Source organism: Marasmius oreades, chromosome 8 (genome assembly GCF_018924745.1).
Source record: "Marasmius oreades isolate 03SP1 chromosome 8, whole genome shotgun sequence".
Classification (NCBI taxonomy): Eukaryota; Fungi; Basidiomycota; class Agaricomycetes; order Agaricales; family Marasmiaceae; genus Marasmius; species Marasmius oreades.
The window spans coordinates 849595-871335 of NC_057330.1; the positions used below are offsets into that span (position 1 = coordinate 849595).

Genomic DNA, 21741 nt, shown 5'->3' on the forward strand with positions numbered 1-21741 from the left:
GAATGGCTACGGTCCATCAAACATACCAACCAGAGGATCTACTGTGAATGAGGGGAGTACGGTGGAGGACCAGGGCTTCCATATCTGGCTGGGCTATCAGCTGCAGCCAGGCCCTTCCCATACCCATACCCGGTACTTTGAGGCAAGTGCGGTGAGCTACTCTTCATCGGACTCGGAGGGTAACCACCCGCAGACAGGTGCTGCTGGTTTTGAAGAGGCTCTTGTCCGAGGAAGACACTACTGTTCGAAGGATTACCGACAAAGCTTCCGTTATTATGATGGTTCTGGTATGGTGAATGAGGGTCTTGGTGCGGAGAACTAGATCGATGAGCAGGGAGCGGTTCCTTCAGCGGAAGATGCATCATAGACGAATCCTGGAGCTGTGAATAGGATTCGGGTCGTCCACGGGATCCTGGTGCACTACCCCCAAAAAAGGCACTTTCCCCCTTGCCCTTTCTCTTTTTCTGAAGCTTGCGACGACAGCAGCACTTCCAAACGACAAGTCCAATAATGAGCAGAACTCCGACCAGACACCCAACCAGTATGTATGGCCAACGACTCAGGACCATCTCCTGATACTTCTTCTTCTTCTCTTCCTCCGAAACTGGGGACTTCTGCATTTGATTTTGAGGGAGTAACTGGTACTGCGCATCCCCTGTAGTGTCCGTTCCGCCTAAACGGGTCTGAATGAAGTCACGGCGTCCTTGGTCGGGTGTGGTCAAAGAAAGAAATTGCATATACGGCTCCATTTGGTCAGAGACACCATCAACCCAGTTACCGAATTCCATGAGGGTATAGACATTCCGCACTACAGGTGAAGTGTATTGTCAGTTGAGGTGTAAGCAAAGTAAAGGAAGGTGCATTCTCTCACAGAAGTTCATCCCCATGATCATGTCATAGTGTCCCAACAAACTAAACGCTGTAGTGATAGGTTGGAACTGCAAAACAGCGATAAATTAAAAAGAAATTTCGGCGACGATGGGGGGTTAACTCACGGCCCCGATACACATCCTATTCCCTTTCGCATCTCGGTAATTAAAATTGTCATCCACGGCATCCAAGGGATCGATCGGGTAATTCACACCGCCAAAGTTGAATGAAATTTGCAACATCTGACCGCATGGAACGGTCCACCACTCTTTTTGGGAATCGTATACGGCGCCTTGAACACGACCATAAATAGCATCGGCTACGTCTCTGGGAACCTGGCTAGTTTTTGTGGGACGTTGTCTCAGTATACGTTAAAGAGTCGAAAGAAATCTGGCGAACCTGAATGTGAAACCGGAGTCGATGACTGCGACAAGTTGACCAGAAGGGGCCCTAGGAACAATAGATTTGATCTTGATGACCTGGCCATCTGGGCCAATGATACCGTTGTCTTTATCCGTTAGTGCTTGCCAGTGTTGATCTAAACGAAGCTTGAAAAAAAAAGAGGTACGAAGAACGTGAGAGGTTGAACGTACCCGAATCCAACAGTTTGAGAACTTCCTCCACATTCAATTTGGGCATCGACGTGATATTGCTGAACTGTGGTAGTGTTTCGCTGATAGTAAATTGGCCAGTATATCCTTGGTTGGAGCCCTTCCGATCGAGCAGAAATGTGACGTAGTTGGATGAAGCCTTGCTTTGCTGGAACACCCGACTCAAGACAGAGTCGGCGTTGTGGTTCTTCCCAATCTTATCGAGAACTTGGCTTCCAGAATTTGGACCAAGGCCCATGAGACCTGAGTAACCTTGGGCTTGGATATCAGTGGAAAAGGTAGATGCATCGTTGACCTGCACTATTGGGTGAGAAATTCTTAGTAATCTCCTCATCCGAAGTAACATGTAACGCACAAAATGCTTGATTGTCGATAGTAAATTGGTTAAATTTCAGTTGGGTTGAGCTTATGCGACCTAAGAGGCAGAGTGAGGCGCAGTAGAACGTGTCCCAAACGGGGACTACTTACCACTAGCCGAGCCGATAGCGTATGATAACGACAAACTTTTGCCCAGGTCAGTCGTTTGAGGCGGTGAGCCGGGAAAGTTGACCCATAAATCGGAGCTTAGGTTGTCAAAAAAGGAGCGTCAGGACGGCCTGTATCGTGCAACAGCTAATTGTCACTCACCTCCCCGTGTCTAATAAGACAGACATAGGCACCCCTCCGAGGGTGATATTGGTAACATATTGTGCATTTCCTAGGTTATTCAAGGCCATTGTTCCTGGGCCACGTCGCATGATCCTCGAATTCCTGGCAGTGTGGTGCGTAGGTAGCACGACTTCAAAAGGGATTCTGAACGCAAGAGAAAGATCGAAAAGAGTCAAAAATAAGGAGAGTGGAATAAAAGAATGCATTGTGGAATAGAGAAAGGCCTGAAGCCAGGAGTAGTGTCTTGCGACCAAAATGTTTGAGGTGAAGTTAGAATGGGGGAAATGCTGTGCAGCTTGTTGCAACCACGACGCGGCACTAACGCGGCAGGTCCGTCAGAAACGCCGCAGTCCACTTGTCCTGCTCTGGTTTCTGAGACCAGACCACAGGACGGACTTGGCAGGGAGACTGAATCAAATCGGCGGGATAGGCAGTACCACTGCATGAGGCCATATCTAGTGGGCCACACCTTGATTTACAATGTCGGTTTGAATCCCTTGACGGCGGAGTCTGAAAAAGCTTTAGCTACAACGCAAACTTCGTGGTAGTACTTACTGTACAGTACTGTAACTGCTGAGATGTCGATGAGGACTCTGAACGCTGCCGAAGTTCCTCGGCAAGATGTCGGCCATTTTTCGGAGTCCGCTAGCTGGAATCAGTGCCAGTGTTCTCAACTGCAACGGGCTATGACCTTCGATTCGAGGCTGTCCAACCAATATGGCACTGTTTCGGGGGTCGAGCTCCTTCCTAAGTGTTTGAACGGCGCTGCGCTGCCCTCCAGAATGCGACAAAACCGGGTTTCGACCCCAACTGATTGGAAGCCATTCAGTTACTTCAGAATCGGGTGGGACGGCTTGACATGCCACACGCATCATGGGCGGTACGCGCTAATTCCTCCTTTCTCGCTTTCTCGCTTTCTCTCTCTTCTTCTTTCTTCACCAGCTTACTTCCGAGAGCACGGTCGCTCCTTTCCTTTCTATGCATTTACTTTTTCCATTTCTATCCTCTTTTCTTCTCCACACTACCTCTTCCAATGGCCTCAAGTTGAAACTTCAAGGTCGTCATCGGACTCTACAAGACAACTTCCTATCGCGAAGGGGGAATCTACAAGGCAGTTCTCCTTTGAGCGACAACGCAGATATCAGTTATTATGCCAATATCACCCTCAACGGTGTCCCTTTCTCAGCTTTAATTGATACCGGGAGGTGCGGTCGTTCCAACAACGCGTGCCACAACCAACTCACATCTTGATCGACCTCACAGCGCTGACCTTTGGGTTGCGGGAACCGTCCCGAACAGTAAAGACACAGGAAAGAAAGCCGAAGTGAGTTACGCAGTGGGAAAGGTGCAAGGTGCGCTACAAATACTCTAGCCACACTTTATCCTTACTTAGTGACCTTATTATGTAGGCCCAATCAAAACGGCAGAGGTCGACTTTGCGGGATTCAAAGTTCCAAACCAAGCGTACCTTGAAGTAACCCCCGATTCGAGTAACAAACAGGGCACTGGCCTCATCGGTTTAGGACCTCACGACAATTCAAATATCTACAACACCCTCAAAAACGACGCGGGTGTGCCCGTGTTGGATACAATCTTCAAACAGAATACGTCGACCCCCAATTATTTGACGGTCAATTTGGGCCGCCTTGAAGGTATGCCGTGTAACCCTTCCCTCTTATGAGCGCTGATACAGTATGCGCGTTCCACAGATCCATCAGATGTATTCAACGGAGACCTTTCCATCGGTGAACTTCTCCCAACACCACCTTCCTTCGTCTCTCAATCTATATCCTTGGACGATATCACCTCCCAGCCCAAATTACCCGTTACCATCGTTCCCGTACGAAAAAAGGGAGACCAGCATTTCCAACTTTTGTTGGATGAGAATGGGCTTATTGGGCCCGATAACCAACCGGTCCCATTCACTTCGACTGTGAGTGGGGTGAAGAATCCAAAGCAGGCCACGGCGATTGTGGATACTGGGTTTTCGTTGACGCAGGTTCCGAAGTACGTTGTCCTTCTGGGCTGTTTTGATTGTTCGGCTCTGAGGCTCTCCACAACAGGACCGTTGCCGATGCGTTTTACGGCCGACACCCTGGTGCACAGTTCACTAATGTTAGTGGAATTGGAGCTACTTGGATCGTTCCGTGCACTGAGGAAGTCAACATCACTCTGAGTATTGGGAGTAAGAAGTTTCCGATTCACCCGTTGGATGCGACTTTGTTCGTGACTCTCTCCTTTATCTTGTGATCGCTTTATTCAAACCGTTCTTCTCAGGAACCCAAAGCTACTCAACCTTCCCGCGCTGAAGAATTCGGAAGGAGAAGAAAGCTGTATCGGGACTGTAGGTTTTCTCCTTCCTAATACATACTGCAGTTAATGAGATATTATTCGCTTGCAGTTCCAACCATTCTCATTCGATGTCGGAAAAGATACCACTTACGATATCATCCTCGGAATGTCTTTCAGTTTAGTCCTCACTTTTCTTTACTCGTCCGGTCGTTACTTACCACACTTTGATAAAACTCCGACCAGTCCGAAACGCATACGTCCTCTTTAACTTTGGCGATTTCATTCTAACCGGCAGCGGAAACACAACTAAACGCGGAGACCCATATCTCCAATTATTATCCACCACAAACCCCGCGGGTGCTCATTCGGATTTCGTCGATAGACGACTGGACGGTGTGGATACGACCGATCAACAGGGGCTTGGGCCAGGTAAAGGGAACCACGGGAACGACAAGAGCAAGGGCAAGTCTAGTAACACGAAGATATACCTCGCGTTAGCGATTACAGCTGGAGTGCTCGCTTTGGTTGCTGCAGTCGTTGCTCTTGTCCTTCATCGGAAGAGGACTTTGAGTAGGAGGAAAGTTTTGGATTCTACCGGTACTAGCTTTGGGTTCAACCGAGGAGGGGGAGGAGGGGCGTATAGCAAGATTCAAGATGATCATCATATTGATATGCAACCGACTACGTATTCTGGACAGCCGGGACAGTTGTATAGCACTGGAGGGGATTTCAATGCGCACCAGCTGTATGATACCCCTCCTACGCAGACGAATCAGTATCCTAATCCTTGGGATGCGAGACGTTGAGTGGAGTTGAGTATTTAAATTTTTGCTTTGATCTTGCTTTGGTAGTTACGTCAGGTAGATGGACGGACATTGGGACTACTAGGACGATGCTGCATTTGTATTCTATATCCACATCTATAGTCTATTTATTCCACGGGACGCTACGAGCACGAATGCGTGCGTACTCAAATCATAACCAGCTCAAAAACCCAAACTTTTTTCAGTCAAGTCATTCAGAATACATACATATCAACTTGCATACAGAAACACCTACCTGATGATGGTTCTCTGAATACCCGCTACGTGCGTTCTGGGCTGGGCGATTACTGGATATTCATGAATAATACATAGAATAAGGTAACGTGAGAGAGAGAGGTTACAATGGTACGTAGCAGTACAAATCTCCTTTAAGAACCAGCGTGCCAAGATCATCAAAAAAAAATCGTAAAAAGGACCGAAAACCGTTAAGTTCCAAAAACAGCCAAATTAATCACTTATCAAGTCGGAGAGAGAGAATCATCAGGGCCACGCAATAAAGGCGTCCTTTCGGTAGGAGTATCACTATCATTAGGGTCGGCAGGCGTATGTTCAGCAGTATCGTCATCGCCATCATCTTCCTGTGAGTCATTTGGGGGTCGTGTAACATCAGCCTTGCAAACAGGACACTAAAGAACAAAAGATGAGAACTGTCAATGATACAGAGCAATCCAACTTACTAATTTCTTTTGTTGTATCAACCATTCATCGACTTCCTCGAGATGAAAGATGTGATGACATGGTAACACCCTGACCTTGTCTCCTTTCTCAAATTCGGATAAGCAAATCGCACATTCCATTTGTCTTTCGAACCATGGTTGTCCAGTGGGCCCTGGCGGCGCAGTCGAACTGGGAGGACTCGGACTCGGACTCGGATTCGGATTCGGATTCGGATTCGACTGTTCGGCGGGGTCTTCGACGACGTCGTCTGCGACCGATGAGGGAGAATGAGCATCGAGTTTGGGGGATAAACCTTGTTCGACATCAACAAAGGACGAATTGATAAGGTTTCCACCCTCGTGTTTCTCCCAACCCGTACCTGTCCAGACTCTCCACGGTAAATTGTGAACAATGTCTTCAGGGGCACGTTCACGTCGAGCGGCTCTTGCGGCTCGGACACGGTGGAGGAGGAGGGTGAGGAATGTCAAGATGGACGGGAGAAGCAGGATGGTGACGAATGTAATTATTGGCCTAAAACCGTTATGAAGTGAATATAAATGGTGATACGAATGGTACGGCTGAAACGTACGAATACCACTCCCAGGCTGAATATTCAGCGACAATTAGTAATGAAAGAGTGCGGAGGCCGGAATGGGAAGTGTTTGAGGTTGCAATGAGATGTGAGAGTTGGACGTAGTCGGAATACTTGATGAAGGTAGAAGCGATGGTAACATCCGATGAGTCCTCTGTGTTAGGCAGGCCCAGGTCAACTAGAGAAACTAGATTCACATCGAACTGGGCTGACCTGGGCTGAACATGTTGACCAAAGTATCGGGATAGCCAGAAATTTCTGGATTGTCACCGCCGACGACGACGGCTCGAGCTCCGAGGCGTTGAGCTTCCCTGACTTTGGCGACAAACTCACACTTGCCCCGTTGGACCAAGGCTATCCACGACTCGGAAGGTTCAGGCTCGTTCTGACCAGAGATACAGAGTTTAGGGCATCCGGTGTTGGGAGGAGCGTCAAGATGGAGAGACTGATTGGCGCAAGGGACGGTGAAGGAGGATAATGGTATAACATAGCCCAATATCGGAGCCTCAATTTCTTCCCCAAATGCAGCTGGAAAGACCGATTCAGAAGTTTGTAAAAAAAGTTAGAAAAATTAATACCTGGTCTGGACTGAAAAGATATAACAGGAGAGCGATCGACTACTGAGACAGTGCTCTCTGCACCCCATATCCAGCTCACCCAACCCTTCTCTTGGCTTGCATAGACTGGAAGTATGAATATCGAAAGAGCTATCCTCCAGAGAAACATTGTGGTTGGTGGGCTCCTTGACGCTTGTGAGAGTCAAGAGCCCAGAGCCCCACCATGATTTTGTTATACGTGACACTGTTATACGCAGTGTCACGGGCTCTAGCTTTATCGGTTACCATTCTCGACCACAACCAGATGCTAATACTTGCTCTCTTCGTTTATGCTGCAGTCTCTGGCCTAGTATCACTCGCTATTCCTTGGCTGCTACTCAGTCTTTATTTTACTCGAATTCGATCAACGAACGTTAGCCGTCGGAATCATGCACTAAAACAACTCGGCATTACAATTACAGACAACCTGCGGCTCGTTGGATTCTTTCATCCCTACTGGTTCGTGCTACACCATTTTGTCGTTTCACTCGTAACTGATGCGTTTGCAAGCAATGCAGGTGGTGGTGGAGAGCGCGTCCTATGGACTGCAATCGCCTTATTTCAAAGGAATGAACCCGACGTTGTCCCCGTCGTTTACAGTGGAGATATCGATGCCACCAAGGAGGAAATACTTGCCAAAGTAAAGGTGTGCTCAAGTCAATACGGAATTTCTTCAACCTCTCAACCAACCCTGTGACCAGGCCCGTTTCGACATCGCTTTAGACCCCACGAAAATCATTCTTGTCTTCCTTCGTCATCGAAAGCTGGTAGAAGACTCCACTTGGCCCTTTTTCACTCTCCTGGGTCAAAGCATAGGTTCTATGTTTCTTGCTTGGGAAGCCATGAATAAGCTGATCCCTGACCTCTACATCGACACCATGGGTTACGCCTTCACCTTCCACGTTGTCACATGGGTCGCCAACATACCCTCCGGTGCCTACGTTCATTATCCCACTATTAGCACCGACATGCTTAGAAGGGTTCAATCTCGACAGCGAGGACATACGAACTCAAATGCAATATCGTCTTCGTATATTCTCAGTTCAGCGAAACTAATGCAAGTTTCTTTTCTTTGGTCTGAACAAAAATCTTCTAATCCAATTCCAGGTATTACCGCTTTTTCATGTACTACTACTCCTCATCCCTTCGAAGCGCCGTCTTCCTTATGGTCAACTCCTCATGGACCAAGAATCACGTCGATTCCGTTCTCAGTCATTCCGATCCCTTCATCGACTTTCTACATTTCTTCGTTCCGCCTTTACTCATCTTACGCTACCTTACTTCACAGAACAAAAGTCCCGTTGCCTCTTCGCGAATCGTTTACCCTCCTTGTGATACCCGTGAGATGGCCAAGTTTCCGTTGACGAATAGGGAAAAGGTTATTGTCAGCGTAGCCCAATTTCGGTTCGTGTTGATCGTATAGAACAAGCACTGGCTTCTCATTCAGATTCCATCTTCCGCCACAGCCCTGAGAAAGAACACGCTACGCAGTTGTACGCGCTGCATGAGTTAGTCACCCGTCATCCGGTATACAGAGTTCAAGGGAAGGAGGTCAAACTCGCTATGATCGGAGGAAGTAGGAATGAAGAAGATGCATCGAGGGTTGCTAACTTGCGAAGCCTTGCCAAGGAGTTGGAGCTGGAGGTTGGCGTTTATTCGTGTGTATAGTCGGGTGTTCACTGACTTTTTTGATACCCCTTCCACAGGACCGTGTTGAGTTTCTTGTCAACGCACCTTATGCGGATATGTTGTTACAGCTTTCGAGAGCTAGTATTGGGATGAATACGATGGTGGATGAACATTTCGGGATCAATGTTGTGGAGTATATGGTCCGCTCCCCCTTCCCTTTCCATTTTCTTGTGTCCCTGACCTGAATGACGCCCTCGTCAGGCAGCAGGAGTCATTCCCGTTGTACACGCTTCTGCTGGACCTCTGAATGATATTGTTGTACCGTTCAATGGGATGCCTACAGGTAGGGTACTTCATCCTTCCGATTTCTACACTATTTAGTCATCCATCTTTCCAGGATACCACGCAAAAACCTCCAAAGAGTTTGCAGAGGTGTTACATACGGCTTTATCTCTGACGTCAGAAGAAGATTCCGCTATTCGTGAACGTGCTAGAACCTGGGCTGCGAAAAGATTTTCGGAAGGAGAGTTTGAGAAGGGGTGGGATGGCAGTGGGTGGAAGAGGTGGTTATGAGAAGTTGTCGAAGGTGGATCTTGGACGTATTAAGTATATGGCATGATTTATTGTCAATTCGGATATACAAAACGTTCTCGAGTTCAAGCGGGACATTTAGACTCGTGGCCTCACCGCGCGAGTCACTTGGCGAAGGTGTGGTGAAGAGGTCTGTCGAGCCTAGTGGCCTGTGGAAGGCTGGAGGACAAACGCAGGACTTTCAAGCCATTATGCATTATCCCTTGTTACTGCGTCCAGACTGTTTGTATTTTACAAACAAGCCCCCGCCCGTCGTATCCTGTTCCTGATTAAAACGCCTCGTTTCTGTTTTATTCGCCATTTTCGTCTTCAACAAAAGCAAGCAACCTGTTCTAACTTACACATCTTCGGCATGCCTTGTGAACTGTGATGTGCGGATACATTTGGCTGTGGAGACACCGACAACTTGAGGTTCAGTCACAATGCATGGAACCGTAGGGAGTGGTGCGCTTTTTAAGTTGCTTGGGTTCTTGCTGGGCATACTCACTCATGTATAACTTGATTCACCGTCCCAAGTGGAGCCTTGTTAACCACTCGGAAAGATCAAAGTCCGACGATTTGCATGCACATCCAGAGTCAGTTGAGATCATATAAGTGGTTTATATCGGAAACCGTATATCTCCTTCGCCATTTTGGACCGACCAAAACACAATAAGCCCGGCGCGCCCCAATCGAATAATCGAATCTTGTCACCGCCAAAAATACAATAAGACTAGGTACCCACCGTGTGTCAGTAGCCCCATTTCATATTGATTTCACAATAAACCTTCGATACATCTAGCGAACAACCACGGATGCTCGCCTAGCCGCCCCTTCAGTTGACAAGCTTCTATTGTTGTTTCTGGTCACGTTGGATACCTCATCATCGAATGCCACAGCTAAGCCAATGATTTTCGAGTTCCCAGATGTTTGGTCCTTCGGGATATACATTCGTGCGCGTGGCATGAAACTCTGTCCGACGACTCGCAAGGGCGGGGAATCACACTTTGACATGATTCATCATCAATCAAAGACCACCTCATTTTTACGCCTCTTCCCCTTCTTCGCCTCATACATAAACCTACCCCATCATCCGACCTACTGGGGTCAAATTACGACGTTCCCATCTCATTTCCGTGGGCCTCAAGGGAAAGGGTTCAGAACGTGGCAAAACCTGTGTGCCTTGTGCAATTGTCTGTGATACTCAAACGAATTGCGATACTGCCGAAACTTGCATAAAAGGTTCCCGATTTAAACCAGCTGGACTTATATACAAAGGGTTGCATGCCCGAGACTCTCTCCCTCACAAGTTTGACTTTGTGGCAATGGAAAAGGTGAGGCCTGAGATGAAGGCTTCAAAGAACAGACACAGTGCGTTCCTCTTTGAATCGAATCTGCCAGAACGACTAATGAATTGACATGTTAATAGCCCGCCCATGCAGATATTTTCAAACCAATAGTTGTAACAAGTCCGTAGATGAATGCGATTTCGCCCATGTCATCGCGGATGATAGTATAACACAACGCCACGCTAAACTATGTCGTTTCTACCTCGGAGGATATTGTAGGAATGGCGATAGTTGTCTATTCCGCCATGATGGCAGTGGTACCGACGGCGTCGACTCTGAGAGATGGGAAGATGGTGCGTCCATCTTTACCATAACAGATCGTTTCATGGTTCTCATCTTCTACTCTTATGCTCCATACTACACAATCCAGAAGTATTGAAAGAGAGTCCTCGAAGCTTTTCCTCGGACGAAAGTAGCTGTAAATTTACTCGTGCGTGCGTCGAGCGTTATTGTGATCGATTATGCTGATTTTACCGCCACAACCGCAGACTTGCCACTGTTATGCATACCTCCTACGAGTCTCGGCTCCCCCGGATCCTCACCCTCCGCTTATTGGGGGCAGATGTATGACGGTGTTGTATCACCAAGATATTACTCAGAAGACGTCGTCCCGTATTACTTTCCAGTCATGATGACTCGAAAATCCGTGCCAATTACTACAGTCAGGCCTGTGACGCCACATCTTGATCCAAGGCTTGGGGACGCAACGGCCGTTTCTCCATCCAGGTCGAGATCTAAAGCAAAGATGTACAAGAGTATGTCTTGTTTTGTTACCCTCGCCCTTCAGTGGATCCTTGAGAGTTTTCTTCTTCCAGCAAAACCCTGTAAATTCTACCGGACTCCCGAGGGCTGTCCGAAGGGTGGTGAATGTACTTTGTATGTGATCTCTCTTTTTTCCCCGGCGGTTATTTTTGTGTTGGCTCATACATTGCGGGGCTTTCGCACAGTATACATGAAGATTTTGAGAAACGAATACCGATATCTACCACTTTTACGCGGAATTACCGTCCTGAACTTCCTTCGAAACCTCTCTCTCCTCTTGAGGAAAGTCGTAAACGAGGATTTTTTCCAATAACATGGAGAGTGATTGGAGGCGGAGTCCTTATGGGCGTAAACAATTGTAAGTGGAAAGAATCCACACAAGTTCCGTTCAATTCGGTGATGCACTCACGATGGTTATTGCTTAGCTTCTGACACGAATGAAGGACGGTCGACGACTTCACGAGAGCGTCCTGAACGCCCTACGGTCACCTCCGAAAATACTCACACTGGCGTTCCAACACCAACCAAAGCACTGGAGACAAACTTCACTGAGTCTGCACCGTCGGTACCTCCATCAGCAGTGCTTACATGCAATATGAACGTGCCGAACGTACCTCAGGCTTCCTTACGAAGTTCTAGTTCGAGTCCGAGGACTCGAGCTCGAGCTAATTCTATTCCCTCTACGCCTTGTGCTTCGCAAGTAAACACGACAACTGTACGTTCCCATTCATCTCTCGTGTGTGTTTTTCACTGACGTGTTATCCGTGCCCCATTTTTACTTAGCTCTTTGCTGCTGCTGAACTGCCATAAACCTTACCGGTGCTTCGACTCTTCGATTTCTTCCTTTTTCCTACGGGCCAAAAAACTCATTCGATCTTCATTTGGCCCGCGGGAACTTTGACTTTTTGTTTCTCGTTATTCACAAGGACTCGGCTACCTCTCTTTAGACCTCCACACGTTTCCAGCTTCTAGCTTCTAGTCACTACACTGTATTATAATATATATGAACACCACCACCACCACGTGTATAGTCTTCATCAATGGTATTATGAGAACGATCACTTATTCATGCATCCGCACAGTGCTGAAGACGGTTAAGATGGAATTGAACGTGATGGATCAGGGAACGATCCAATGATTATAAAAAGAGTAGATATGCATCATGACGTGGGCGGGGCGTGGCGTGGCGCCGTATCCAGATTCTAATCATAGAGTTCCATGGAACATGAACCCCTTCCAAATAAAAAAATCAAGTCCTTGAGATCCCGAACCCTATATCCCAGCTAATGAGCCGTGATAGACTGCCAAGTGGAGTCAAGCCACTGTTCCACCAGCTCTAACTTTGCATATCCCCGACTTCCGGTGAACCCACCTACAGTCAAAGCGAAATGTGCGAGGGATACTAAAAGAGGAAGGTTGGCAGTCGTAAGGGGGTATTAGTAGAAACATCACTCACCTGCTACTATCACTGCGGCTACTGATGCAACCGGATAGCCTGATTGTACTGGACGACTGGGAGTGATAAGAATGGGTTGTTCGTCTTCGGTCTCGAGCGAGAGATCGTCTAACTCGTCGACGCCACCGATTCGTACAGCATTAAACAAGCCGCCGTTCAATTCAAATACAAGATTTGCTTCAGCTGCTATTGAGGCTATGTTCAACGGAGCTGTCAAACTAGTTTTACATGATGAGAAAGGAAAACCAACACACCTTTGAGCTCCGAATTGGAACCAGTTCCAACATTCATACCCTCTCTATACCACTCCTTAATCCTCCTCATTTCACCTTGTTTGGCTGGTTTCGAAGACCTGAGTTCCTTGAAAGCATAGAACGACATCCCTTGCCCTGACGACTCATCCAATCCGTATGCTTTGGCTATTGTGTGCCGAATGGTTTGACCGCCACTAAGGTCTCCTAGATAGCGCACGTATCCGTGAGCAAGAAGCCTCTCCGGATCTTGTGAGTCCGTCAATTCATGGATTCGGTTCACGTAATCTGTGAGCGCCACAGGTGCATTCGCGAGGAGGGATTTGTGAATCGAGTGACTCTTCCATGAGCTTTCAGAGACTCCCAAGAGATAGGCAATGTCTGCGGAAAGTGAAGATGCGCGTTGCAACAAAGGAGGGTTGTAGGTTGGTTCTAGGACGGGGTTAGTGGCGTGCTGCTCCAGACCTAACTCTAACGCACTAGGGGTTTGAAGAAGAACAAGGTGAATAACGCGAAAGATGAAGGTCTATCAGTACTCACGCATAAACGTGCCAAAGCATCATTAAGAATCGAACGTAGTCTCCTTTAGAAACTTCCCCGGCTAGCAAGGCGGCGGCACCTGCGCTGGCCTCTACTTTGTTATGAGCTTCCTTGGTGCATTCCCGGAGGATTTCTGACATAGGACGAGAGAAATCGATAGTGGAAGACATGATGAAAGAAGGTGAGCTGGAGAGGCAAGAATGGTGTAACAGAGGCCAGGAGCCAAGTGGTCTAGACGGGCCGGCGGCCTCTTGCTATTTAAACAAATAAATAATCACGCTATTATTTGATAAATGCGATACCTATAAGGAACTCTCATCAAAATCTCAGTCAAAGAGACGGTGCCCTTTCTTCCCGCACAACAAGCGTGAAAGTGAGGTGGTGGAAGTGGAGGTGGAGAGGATCAGTCCAACATTATTTATTCAACATTAAATAATAACAATAAAAATTACTGAAAAAACATGTACGTCATTTACCGAACAGTCGGCCCGACCAACCCGCTCCTCTCGTTTATATGGCGGAAAGTCATACTTATACGTGGACTCAGGCATTGCTCGAAACTTGGTCCCCTACCCCACCTTCCATAAAAGGAGAAGCAACGCTGGAAGCCAAGCCTATAGAATCGCGAGCGCTCATATGTGTACATCTGGAAGGACATTATCTTTATCAAAAAAGTTGGAATGGAAATGTTTATTCCTACCTACCACCTAACATAATAGCATACGTGTCGCGATCGGTCTCTTGCCGACCGCTGAACAGCGAGCAGCAGTCTATCCATTGCCTCAAATGCAATATACCAAGCGACAGCTGGATAAGAACAGAGACACTCACCAGAGCATACATGGACATCTCTGCTAATTCACTTCCTTAACTGCGGCTGGGGCCAAAACCAAATTACATCTTCGGTTGGCATCTGAACGTGGGGTTGAAATTTCCTTCAGACGTAAGGAATCGTTCTGGATTGAACAGGGTCGGAACCACAAACAGTCCCATTGTGGGGAATTTAGTGTCCCACCTTGGTAAGGAGGATTCCTAAATGCATTAGAGACTGAAGTTGCCCGGCCATCCGATCGCTGTCGCACCTGCTGGATTGTAATAGCCTTGTACTCGTCATCTGCAGTGACTCGGTGCCGAGGTATAGCTAGTCTGAGCTGCTTTCACTGCGATTCAGAAGGACGAAGTCACACATGGTGTGGTAACTGGATTCCATCTCAGGTCTACATCCGAGGAATCCGGTAAGTGGTTCTGGATCCCCTTCGCTTCTGCTAGATCCGGAATTGATCAACATCAAGAACGAAACTTTCAATGGCCGAAACAGTCTGACAACGAGTCATAAGGTTGGAAGGTCCGGGATGCATGTGCAGCATTCGTGGATACTGTTGAAAGACTCGACATAAGCGACTGGGACTGATAGGAAGGCAGCAAATTCACCGCGGCGCCTAAAACAACTCCAAGTATCTCCTTCTGTTACGAGAAGTCAAGTTGGCTATGCCTTTCCAGTTCTCGAAGAACTCGAGCTGCGACACACAGTTTTGTAGTCCCATTATCCTAGAGTGGTATCCACCATTAAAAAATCCCTCGGCATCGCTATCTTTATGAACTCCATCATAACTCTCGGTAATGCAGCGACAGACCAAGGCTTTTGAATGCACTGGAACCATTCGCGGAATGTATTTCATGGTTTTATATTTGGTCAACCAGGACTCACTGGTTACGATTCCCTACTGCAGCCATGGCCTGTAGACATCTCCCTCGATCAACACATAGGGATCGTCGATGGTCCGTTACGACATTTATTTCATACATAAACATCCCAATCGTGGCTGACCATCGGAAGTCAATTTCCGGTCCTTCCAAAACGTGAAGTAAGCAACCCACTCGGGGACGGTCCAGGACACTAAAAGTACTTCGCATGAAGGCAGGTTTGCGCGATTCTGTTGATGGTCTCTTGAATAGTTTTCTGTGATTTACCCACACGTGAGGCACAGTAGCATTTCGAGGAATGGACGCGGCTTGCATAGAAGTAAATTGGAACGACATTCTGAAGGTTTGACCGACCTATCGAAGACCGTTTCTCCGTACAATTCTTGTACAGCTTCCATAGAGTCAAGGACGACAATCAAACTGCCGGAAATGTTGAGGTATAGTATATTGAGATACATGCCTTCTGTATTACCTCTGTTGACTCGTCGCCGTAGATTCCAATTAAATCTTGAGCTTGAGATATCTTTCGCTGGTATGTCGAACTTCCCGACGGTTGCCCACGACAGGATAACTTGAAGACTCGGAGGTAAGTGGCCTTAATAGCAATGCAGAAGACCAGTCCAAAGAGACAGGTCGCGCTACAGTTATATGGTTTGAACCGGTTGATGAAATTAGGTATGCTGAGAAGAAGAAAAAGGCAGTCGAACGAGAGCATTCTAGGGTTGGAGCTCAAGTACCACGGAGATTCGATTTGGAGTCCGGAGAAGCTGGGAAGTTGCCATTCGCTGGCTTGGCCGTCACGAATGGTTCGTTACGACAAACATGGAGCGTATGTTACCCGTGTGATGGCAGTTAGCGCCCAAAGCGCCAAGTCTGTTTGCTTACATAATAGCGCTGTTCAATTCTTTTCCCGTTTCCAGGTCGTTCGAATATTTCAGTTCAAGTAAATGGGAGAATTGGTAAGCTCTCTACAACTCTGTAGTCTCAGTAACAATATTCTATCCGAACAGTCTTATGTTGTCGTCAGTGGCACCTCCTCGCAAATCACTTTCATCGAGTCGTTCTGCAGAGATGAAGGATCTCTTTCGCCACACAATCACGTCCACCGAGAGGTTGACCATTGTCCAATATATACTTGATGCGGAGAACGATGTCAAAGACTATCATGCTGAAATTAATAGGCTGCAGACCATGATCTGGACATTGGAGAATGAGAAAGACGCGTTGAAGAAGTCCATGGAGCGATTCCGGTTCTTGTTGTCGCCCGTATACAAACTACCTCCGGAAATATTAATCAACATATTCGACTTTTGCTGCGGTATGAATGATTTGGAAGCGAAGGAGAGCAGCATGCCCACGGCTCTTACTCTATCGCGGGTTTGCGGTCGTTGGCGGGATATCCTGTTGTCGACGCCTCGACTGTGGACGTCTCTGTCAATTCATCTCAAGGGGTGGACGGGGGATCGATTGAGGCTTTCTGGGTTGACCAGAATGTTCATGAAACGCTCTAAAGAGTTGGGGTTGACGATTACACTGGACTTCTCGAATGCCGATGAACCGTTGGAAGTATACATTCCGGCCCTAGAGTCTCTTATCGCCAATTCAACTCGATGGACCGACGTTAAACTCATCATACCAGCCTTGGTCATCAAACAACCAATGTTCGAAAACATACGAGGACGTCTGCCGATGTTAGAACGTTTGTACATAACGGGTTGTGGTCCAAGCGATCACACTGAGGACGCTCATGTCGACCTCTTTGAGGACTGCCCTTCCCTCCATTCATTCGCATACAAAGCTAGCTCTCCTTCGATAATCGTCAATGTGCCATGGGACCAGATCAAGACTCTTAAACTGTGCAATTACTATTCCACTTTTGCTTTTGACCGCCTGGCGTTGTGTCGCAACGTCGAACAATTGAAGTTACATATCGTTGGTGGAGGTCGGGAGTACAAGAGTCATGTTAGCTCTGACATTAGGGAGCTCTACTTGACGGTTCACGAGCAAGTGGACGTGTCGTCTATTTTCCAGTACTCTACCCTTCGTCAGCTCTCTACCCTTGACATTCGTGGCCTTTTTGATGAACCGGACGAAGAATGGATAGTATGGGAGGAAGTACCCATACGAGCATTCCTATATCGCTCTCAATGTTCTATCACTCATCTCCATCTTCAGTGGTTACCGATTGAGGACGGGCAAGCTGTATCTCTCCTCGAACTCACCCCTACATTGTCAAGATTACACATTGAGGAGTACCGAAAAAACGCCATAGAGAACAAGATCATCACTCCTTACTTCCTCCAGCGTCTGCTGGTAGACCACGGAAGCTCTCGTCACTCTTTCTTACCACAACTTACCGACCTGACGTTATATGTCCATCATTCTGGACTCGACCCGGACTTCCTACTCAAAGTCGTCACCTCGCGATGGCTCCCAGACCCCAGTCACTCTGAGGAAGTTGGAGTGCAATGTCTGAAGGCATTCTCTCTGGCCATTATGGGGAAGGAAGCTTCGGTAGCTGAGAGGTTCGCTGGATTGTTGTGCTTCCGAGACGCTGGGATGCGGATGACTTTATCCCAGTTGCACATTTTCTGATTTTTTGCACTGGACAGGACGGAATCTCTACATGTTTTATGTATGTTCTCTGAGAATGTGTCGCCCACGGTCAACCAAACTAGCCCTTATAATACTGCCTGGCTAGTATTACCGGTACCTCAGGTAAAACTGGCTTGCATCTACTGAGTACATCGGGGGAACTCGACAAATTCGATATTGTCAGAGCCATTGATTACGTCGTGTTCTGAACAGGCGACACTGACGATAGCCTGGAGAGGCAGACAAACTGAGCCTGTTGATACCACTCTATTCGGGGTAGCGGTCAAAGTTAATCGTTGCCCGGCGGTTGTCCTGACACAGTACTGTGTACTTTAGAGTGTTTTAGAGTATTATTTTTGGGGGATGGCGTTCCGTCGGACTACAGCGCTCTGGCCCTCCAGGAACCCGGTTATCGACCCACTCAGGGCGCAGGACACGTGGGAGGGCCCCGGTCAAATCGGTAGACGAGCTACTTACAAAGTACACGACCAGTGAGCGGAACAATGAACGTTAACATCGGTAGGTTCAGAGATATCGTTCAATCGGGGGGTTGTTATTTGCCTACTAGCTGTGCGCCGTACAGTATGGACTACTTAATAGCGTGTGGTCACTACGGAAGGACCTTATTCCCACGCTGCCAATGGGTTTTTGCAACCCCCCCGACTCCGAGCTAAATTTTACTTGCTGGTGTCCACAACGCCGGACCTACCAAACCTTTCACTCTTTCTCCTTCACAGACGTCGACGATGTCGTTTTTTAACTCTATAGGGTGCATTGTCCTGCCTCTCCAACTTTTCATGAGAACGCAGCTGATGTTGAATTTCCAGTCGGTCAATGGGGAGAGCACCAAGGGCACCCAAAAGATCGCCTACACCGACCTCTGCTACATCTACACCGGGATCTAACCACGATAATAGCAACTCTTCACCTAGTTCTCCGGCCGTGTCATCACCGAATGGGCAAAACAAACCTCTGTATCTGTGCAGTCCTTTCGTCGAAGCTGCTCTGGTGAAAGGGAACTTCAAGACAATCGTAATGCTTCCGAAGTACGTTGATATTATGGAGTGGGTCGCTGTCAATGGTGAGTTGTACTACTTATCGCCCAGTAATGGTTTCTGACGGGAGGTAACTTCAGTTTTTGACTTTTATACCAACTTAAACGAGTTTTACGGTGTCATAACGGAATGCTGTACGCAACAATCGTGTCCCACTATGTCTGCTGGAGCGACGTGTGTGGTCTCCTCTACTCATTGGTCTGACTAGACTAAGATGCTACTAGATTGAATTACACCTGGATAAATCAGGACAGGAAAAGCGTCCACCTACCTGCACCAACATATATCGATTATGTGATGACCTGGGTTCAAAATCTGCTTGACGACGAAAATACATTCCCCACTAAATCGGGTTGGTGTTCGCGTCCTATATGCAGGAGTCCTTAATAACGGTTTTTCAGGTCAAGACTTTCCTCAATCATTCCCCTCAACCGTAAAACATGTCTACCGGCAGCTCCTGCGGGTATTTGCTCACATATACCATGCGCACTATCACCAAATCCTCCACTTGCGATCTGAACCTCACTTCAACAGTCTGTTTGCTCACTTCCTCGCGTTTGGAAGGGAATATGAACTTCTAGATATGAAAGATGTCCGTGGATCTTCCTCTTCACCCGTGGGGATTGGTGCATTGTGGGAGAGATGGAAAGACATGGGGATTTTGGAACCGCAGGCCGCACATTAAGTTATTTGTCCCCGACCTTAAAGATCTGGTTATCTTGGGTACTCGTATTATTACACCTTTCGTTTCTCCTTCGAAAAAGCATTCTATGTACCACCAGCCATTTTAAATATAGAGGAGTAATACTAACGTATACCACATTTGGGAAAACCATTGACAATCAAATGATTATGTTTCGTTCTCGACAACATAGGCAGCCGTAACGTTTGTTATGCGGTAAACGACACCAGGCGACCCGGGTGTACTCTTATCCCATCCACCACCCCACTCCCTAAAAATGTCGTTTTTCGGGTTCGTAACCCATTATACTTTACTCTTCTTACTCTTCCATCTCTCAACTCCTCTTATGATAGCCGAAACAAGAATCCTCGAAAACGTTCGCCGACGCCCACAGGCTCATTATCACGAGAGAACTCCATCAACGAAGGGGGATCCGGTGCAACGACACCCCACGGCGACAAACCTCTGTATCTGTGCAGCCCTTTTGCCGACGCTGCACTCGTCAACGGGAATTTCAAGACGATCGTGACGCTTCCGAGATACGTCGACAGAATGGAATGGGTTGCCATGAACAGTTGCGTACTCATGGACTCTACTGAGAGGTTATATGCTCATTGATGTTGAAAGTATACGACTTTTACACCAACTTGAATGAATTTTACGGTGTCATCACGGACTGTTGCACGCAGCAATCGTGTCCTACGATGTCTGCAGGGCCAAAGTGTGTAGATGCCTCATCTGATTTCGAGTGATGGTATTGATTCTACCCCAGCTTGAATTATTCATGGATTACACCGGATCGAAAACAAATGTCGCTCTCTGCACCTACGTATATTGACTCTGTGATGTCCTCCGTTCAAAACCTCCTCGAGGATGAGACTATGTTTCCAACCAAGTCGGGTTGGTGTTCTCGTCCTTATCCGTACCTGATCAGAAGCTCATCTGAACAATCCAGGGCAAGACTTCCATCAAGCTTTCCCAACGACGATTAGGCACATATACAGACAATTCCTGCGTATATTCGCTCACATCTATCACGCACATTTCCACGATGTGCTCAACTTACGATCTGAGCCGCACTTCAACTCTCTGTTCGCACACTTCCTGGCGTTTGGAAAGGAGTACGGTCTACTCGACGTGAAGGACATCAAAGGTGAACCTAACGCACCGGTCGGTGCAGGTCTTTTGTGGGAGAGATGGAAGGAATCTGGGAAGTTGGAGGCCTAAAACGTCGGATTGGACTTCGAGAATCAAAAGGTTTTCTGTTGTAACGGAATAGGAGTGCAAAAGATTTTACCGTTTTTTTCTGGCTTTTCTCGAATGTGCACGCATGAATCATTTCCATACCTTGCAAGGTCTGTTTCGGGTCGACAGAGCCTTGAGAAGACGGCCGCTAGATCATGACCATTACCAGCCATCTACGGTCGCCGAACCCATCAGTCCAGGTGTTGATATCAAACATCATTCCCCCTCTCGAATTCATTCATCAAGGTTTTCTGTTCCTTACCTTGTCACATGGTCCAGTGCACACGACAGAGTATCGTTATTTCCAAAAAATGCATGGCTCAACTATAGCTAAAGCATCTGTCGGATCAGGTTAATCTCTTGCATGCAGAGTAAAATATTACTGGATGACTTTCCGTCGCCAAAAACACGTCTAGGATTTTCTAAATCCCTTGATGGCGGAGTTTGAAAAACATTTAGCTTTTTGTTGTGTTCCCGCCGACCATCTGTATTTTAGAGAAACATAGATCCTAGTCGTTACACTAAGTTACTTCTTGACATGGTGGATGACGACACCGCCCTACTCCAGCTGTTGCTGCTGAGCCATGATACACGTTTTGTAGAAAACGAATGAACCTCCCATACCTCACCTAAAGAGTGTTCAATTCCTTGTCAATTCCAGCAAAAAGTAAGAGATATACGGGTTTTTACTGACCTTGTACAAGTCAGAAATTGTTTTTTTGCAGTCCAAAATTGAAATTAAGAAGGCTAGAGGAAAATGGAATCAGAGGGAATTCCACAAATTGTAGAAAATATATGATAGAACATCCATAA

The 21741-nt window shown here is 47.3% G+C and overlaps 9 protein-coding genes across 11 annotated transcripts; 6 read left to right on the forward strand and 3 right to left on the reverse strand.

Moving 5' to 3' along the window:
- Nucleotides 1-38: 38 nt before the first annotated feature.
- Nucleotides 39-2197, reverse strand: E1B28_012189 (uncharacterized protein; the record flags this gene model as incomplete). Its single annotated transcript, XM_043157272.1, has 8 exons — nucleotides 39-808; nucleotides 872-938; nucleotides 996-1209; nucleotides 1270-1408; nucleotides 1464-1781; nucleotides 1837-1896; nucleotides 1950-2044; nucleotides 2109-2197. 8 exons carry the CDS (start codon nucleotides 2195-2197, stop codon nucleotides 39-41), a joined length of 1752 nt encoding a protein of 583 aa, XP_043004639.1.
- A 731-nt stretch (nucleotides 2198-2928) lies between these two features.
- Nucleotides 2929-5415, forward strand: E1B28_012190 (uncharacterized protein). The gene is made up of 8 exons (XM_043157273.1): nucleotides 2929-3334; nucleotides 3393-3481; nucleotides 3539-3781; nucleotides 3839-4136; nucleotides 4193-4351; nucleotides 4407-4473; nucleotides 4531-4597; nucleotides 4665-5415. The coding sequence occupies exons 1-8, from the start codon at nucleotides 3108-3110 to the stop codon at nucleotides 5225-5227; spliced, it is 1713 nt and encodes a 570-aa protein (XP_043004640.1). The 5' UTR covers nucleotides 2929-3107; the 3' UTR covers nucleotides 5228-5415.
- An 85-nt stretch (nucleotides 5416-5500) lies between these two features.
- E1B28_012191 (uncharacterized protein) lies at nucleotides 5501-7271 on the reverse strand. Its single transcript, XM_043157274.1, has 5 exons — nucleotides 7073-7271; nucleotides 6708-7022; nucleotides 6492-6648; nucleotides 5923-6433; nucleotides 5501-5871 (listed from the first exon to the last, which is right to left on the reverse strand). Exons 1-5 carry the CDS (start codon nucleotides 7218-7220, stop codon nucleotides 5704-5706), a joined length of 1299 nt encoding a protein of 432 aa, XP_043004641.1. The 5' UTR covers nucleotides 7221-7271; the 3' UTR covers nucleotides 5501-5703.
- A 3-nt stretch (nucleotides 7272-7274) lies between these two features.
- Nucleotides 7275-9557, forward strand: E1B28_012192 (uncharacterized protein; the record flags this gene model as incomplete). Of its 3 annotated transcripts, none has more annotated exons than XM_043157276.1 (8): nucleotides 7275-7549; nucleotides 7601-7736; nucleotides 7792-8147; nucleotides 8198-8494; nucleotides 8557-8734; nucleotides 8797-8919; nucleotides 8981-9062; nucleotides 9117-9557. In XM_043157276.1, the coding sequence occupies 8 exons, from the start codon at nucleotides 7275-7277 to the stop codon at nucleotides 9290-9292; spliced, it is 1623 nt and encodes a 540-aa protein (XP_043004643.1). In that variant the 3' UTR covers nucleotides 9293-9557. The 3 variants fall into 3 exon arrangements, with proteins under 3 accessions (XP_043004643.1, XP_043004644.1, XP_043004642.1); XM_043157277.1 differs by having other exon boundaries at nucleotides 8985-9062; XM_043157275.1 differs by having other exon boundaries at nucleotides 7352-7549; nucleotides 7609-7736; nucleotides 9117-9297.
- Nucleotides 9558-10347: 790 nt separating this feature from the next.
- E1B28_012193 (uncharacterized protein) lies at nucleotides 10348-12430 on the forward strand. Its single transcript, XM_043157278.1, has 8 exons — nucleotides 10348-10660; nucleotides 10719-10931; nucleotides 11009-11068; nucleotides 11127-11393; nucleotides 11454-11514; nucleotides 11586-11758; nucleotides 11826-12115; nucleotides 12184-12430. The coding sequence occupies exons 1-8, from the start codon at nucleotides 10615-10617 to the stop codon at nucleotides 12208-12210; spliced, it is 1137 nt and encodes a 378-aa protein (XP_043004645.1). The 5' UTR covers nucleotides 10348-10614; the 3' UTR covers nucleotides 12211-12430.
- A 125-nt stretch (nucleotides 12431-12555) lies between these two features.
- Nucleotides 12556-14041, reverse strand: E1B28_012194 (uncharacterized protein). The gene is made up of 5 exons (XM_043157279.1): nucleotides 13950-14041; nucleotides 13648-13901; nucleotides 13111-13586; nucleotides 12857-13051; nucleotides 12556-12802 (listed from the first exon to the last, which is right to left on the reverse strand). The coding sequence occupies exons 2-5, from the start codon at nucleotides 13815-13817 to the stop codon at nucleotides 12684-12686; spliced, it is 960 nt and encodes a 319-aa protein (XP_043004646.1). The 5' UTR covers nucleotides 13818-13901; nucleotides 13950-14041; the 3' UTR covers nucleotides 12556-12683.
- A 2201-nt stretch (nucleotides 14042-16242) lies between these two features.
- On the forward strand, nucleotides 16243-18092 carry E1B28_012195 (uncharacterized protein). The gene is made up of 2 exons (XM_043157280.1): nucleotides 16243-16310; nucleotides 16362-18092. Exon 2 carries the CDS (start codon nucleotides 16366-16368, stop codon nucleotides 17944-17946), a length of 1581 nt encoding a protein of 526 aa, XP_043004647.1. The 5' UTR covers nucleotides 16243-16310; nucleotides 16362-16365; the 3' UTR covers nucleotides 17947-18092.
- Nucleotides 18093-18453: 361 nt separating this feature from the next.
- E1B28_012196 (uncharacterized protein) lies at nucleotides 18454-19869 on the forward strand. Its single transcript, XM_043157281.1, has 5 exons — nucleotides 18454-18715; nucleotides 18774-19027; nucleotides 19082-19175; nucleotides 19226-19353; nucleotides 19403-19869. Exons 1-5 carry the CDS (start codon nucleotides 18693-18695, stop codon nucleotides 19684-19686), a joined length of 783 nt encoding a protein of 260 aa, XP_043004648.1. The 5' UTR covers nucleotides 18454-18692; the 3' UTR covers nucleotides 19687-19869.
- A 58-nt stretch (nucleotides 19870-19927) lies between these two features.
- E1B28_012197 (uncharacterized protein) lies at nucleotides 19928-21039 on the forward strand. The gene is made up of 5 exons (XM_043157282.1): nucleotides 19928-19974; nucleotides 20037-20257; nucleotides 20311-20404; nucleotides 20456-20583; nucleotides 20639-21039. The coding sequence occupies exons 1-5, from the start codon at nucleotides 19961-19963 to the stop codon at nucleotides 20908-20910; spliced, it is 729 nt and encodes a 242-aa protein (XP_043004649.1). The 5' UTR covers nucleotides 19928-19960; the 3' UTR covers nucleotides 20911-21039.
- The last annotated feature ends 702 nt before the right edge of the window (nucleotides 21040-21741 follow it).

Excerpts from the sequence above, each read along its gene's own strand:
- E1B28_012193 (XM_043157278.1), top strand. The coding sequence starts at position 10,615 with ATGGAAAAGGTGAGGCCTGAGATGAAGGCTTCAAAGAACAGACACA. Across the intron at positions 11,394-11,453 it reads TAAAGCAAAGATGTACAAGA|CAAAACCCTGTAAATTCTAC; the intron begins GTATGTCTTGTT and ends TTCTTCTTCCAG. Across the intron at positions 12,116-12,183 it reads CGCAAGTAAACACGACAACT|CTCTTTGCTGCTGCTGAACT; the intron begins GTACGTTCCCAT and ends ATTTTTACTTAG.
- E1B28_012194 (XM_043157279.1), bottom strand. The coding sequence starts at position 13,817 with ATGTCTTCCACTATCGATTTCTCTCGTCCTATGTCAGAAATCCTCCGG. Across the intron at positions 13,587-13,647 it reads ATGCTTTGGCACGTTTATGC|TGCGTTAGAGTTAGGTCTGG; the intron begins GTGAGTACTGAT and ends TCAAACCCCTAG. Across the intron at positions 12,803-12,856 it reads AGCCGCAGTGATAGTAGCAG|TATCCCTCGCACATTTCGCT; the intron begins GTGAGTGATGTT and ends TTCCTCTTTTAG.
- E1B28_012197 (XM_043157282.1), top strand. Across the intron at positions 20,258-20,310 it reads GGAATGGGTTGCCATGAACA|TATACGACTTTTACACCAAC; the intron begins GTTGCGTACTCA and ends TGATGTTGAAAG. Across the intron at positions 20,584-20,638 it reads TATGTTTCCAACCAAGTCGG|GGCAAGACTTCCATCAAGCT; the intron begins GTTGGTGTTCTC and ends TGAACAATCCAG.
- E1B28_012190 (XM_043157273.1), top strand. The coding sequence starts at position 3,108 with ATGCATTTACTTTTTCCATTTCTATCCTCTTTTCTTCTCCACACTACC. Across the intron at positions 3,482-3,538 it reads CGCAGTGGGAAAGGTGCAAG|GCCCAATCAAAACGGCAGAG; the intron begins GTGCGCTACAAA and ends CTTATTATGTAG. Across the intron at positions 4,352-4,406 it reads CACCCGTTGGATGCGACTTT|GAACCCAAAGCTACTCAACC; the intron begins GTTCGTGACTCT and ends CGTTCTTCTCAG.
- E1B28_012196 (XM_043157281.1), top strand. The coding sequence starts at position 18,693 with ATGTCGTTTTTTAACTCTATAGG. Across the intron at positions 18,716-18,773 it reads TCGTTTTTTAACTCTATAGG|TCGGTCAATGGGGAGAGCAC; the intron begins GTGCATTGTCCT and ends TTGAATTTCCAG. Across the intron at positions 19,354-19,402 it reads TACATTCCCCACTAAATCGG|GTCAAGACTTTCCTCAATCA; the intron begins GTTGGTGTTCGC and ends ACGGTTTTTCAG.
- E1B28_012195 (XM_043157280.1), top strand. The coding sequence starts at position 16,366 with ATGTTGTCGTCAGTGGCACCTCCTCGCAAATCACTTTCATCGAGTCGT.
- E1B28_012191 (XM_043157274.1), bottom strand. The coding sequence starts at position 7,220 with ATGTTTCTCTGGAGGATAGCTCTTTCGATATTCATACTTCCAGTCTAT. Across the intron at positions 6,649-6,707 it reads GGTCAACATGTTCAGCCCAG|AGGACTCATCGGATGTTACC; the intron begins GTCAGCCCAGTT and ends TGCCTAACACAG. Across the intron at positions 6,434-6,491 it reads TCAGCCTGGGAGTGGTATTC|GCCAATAATTACATTCGTCA; the intron begins GTACGTTTCAGC and ends TAACGGTTTTAG.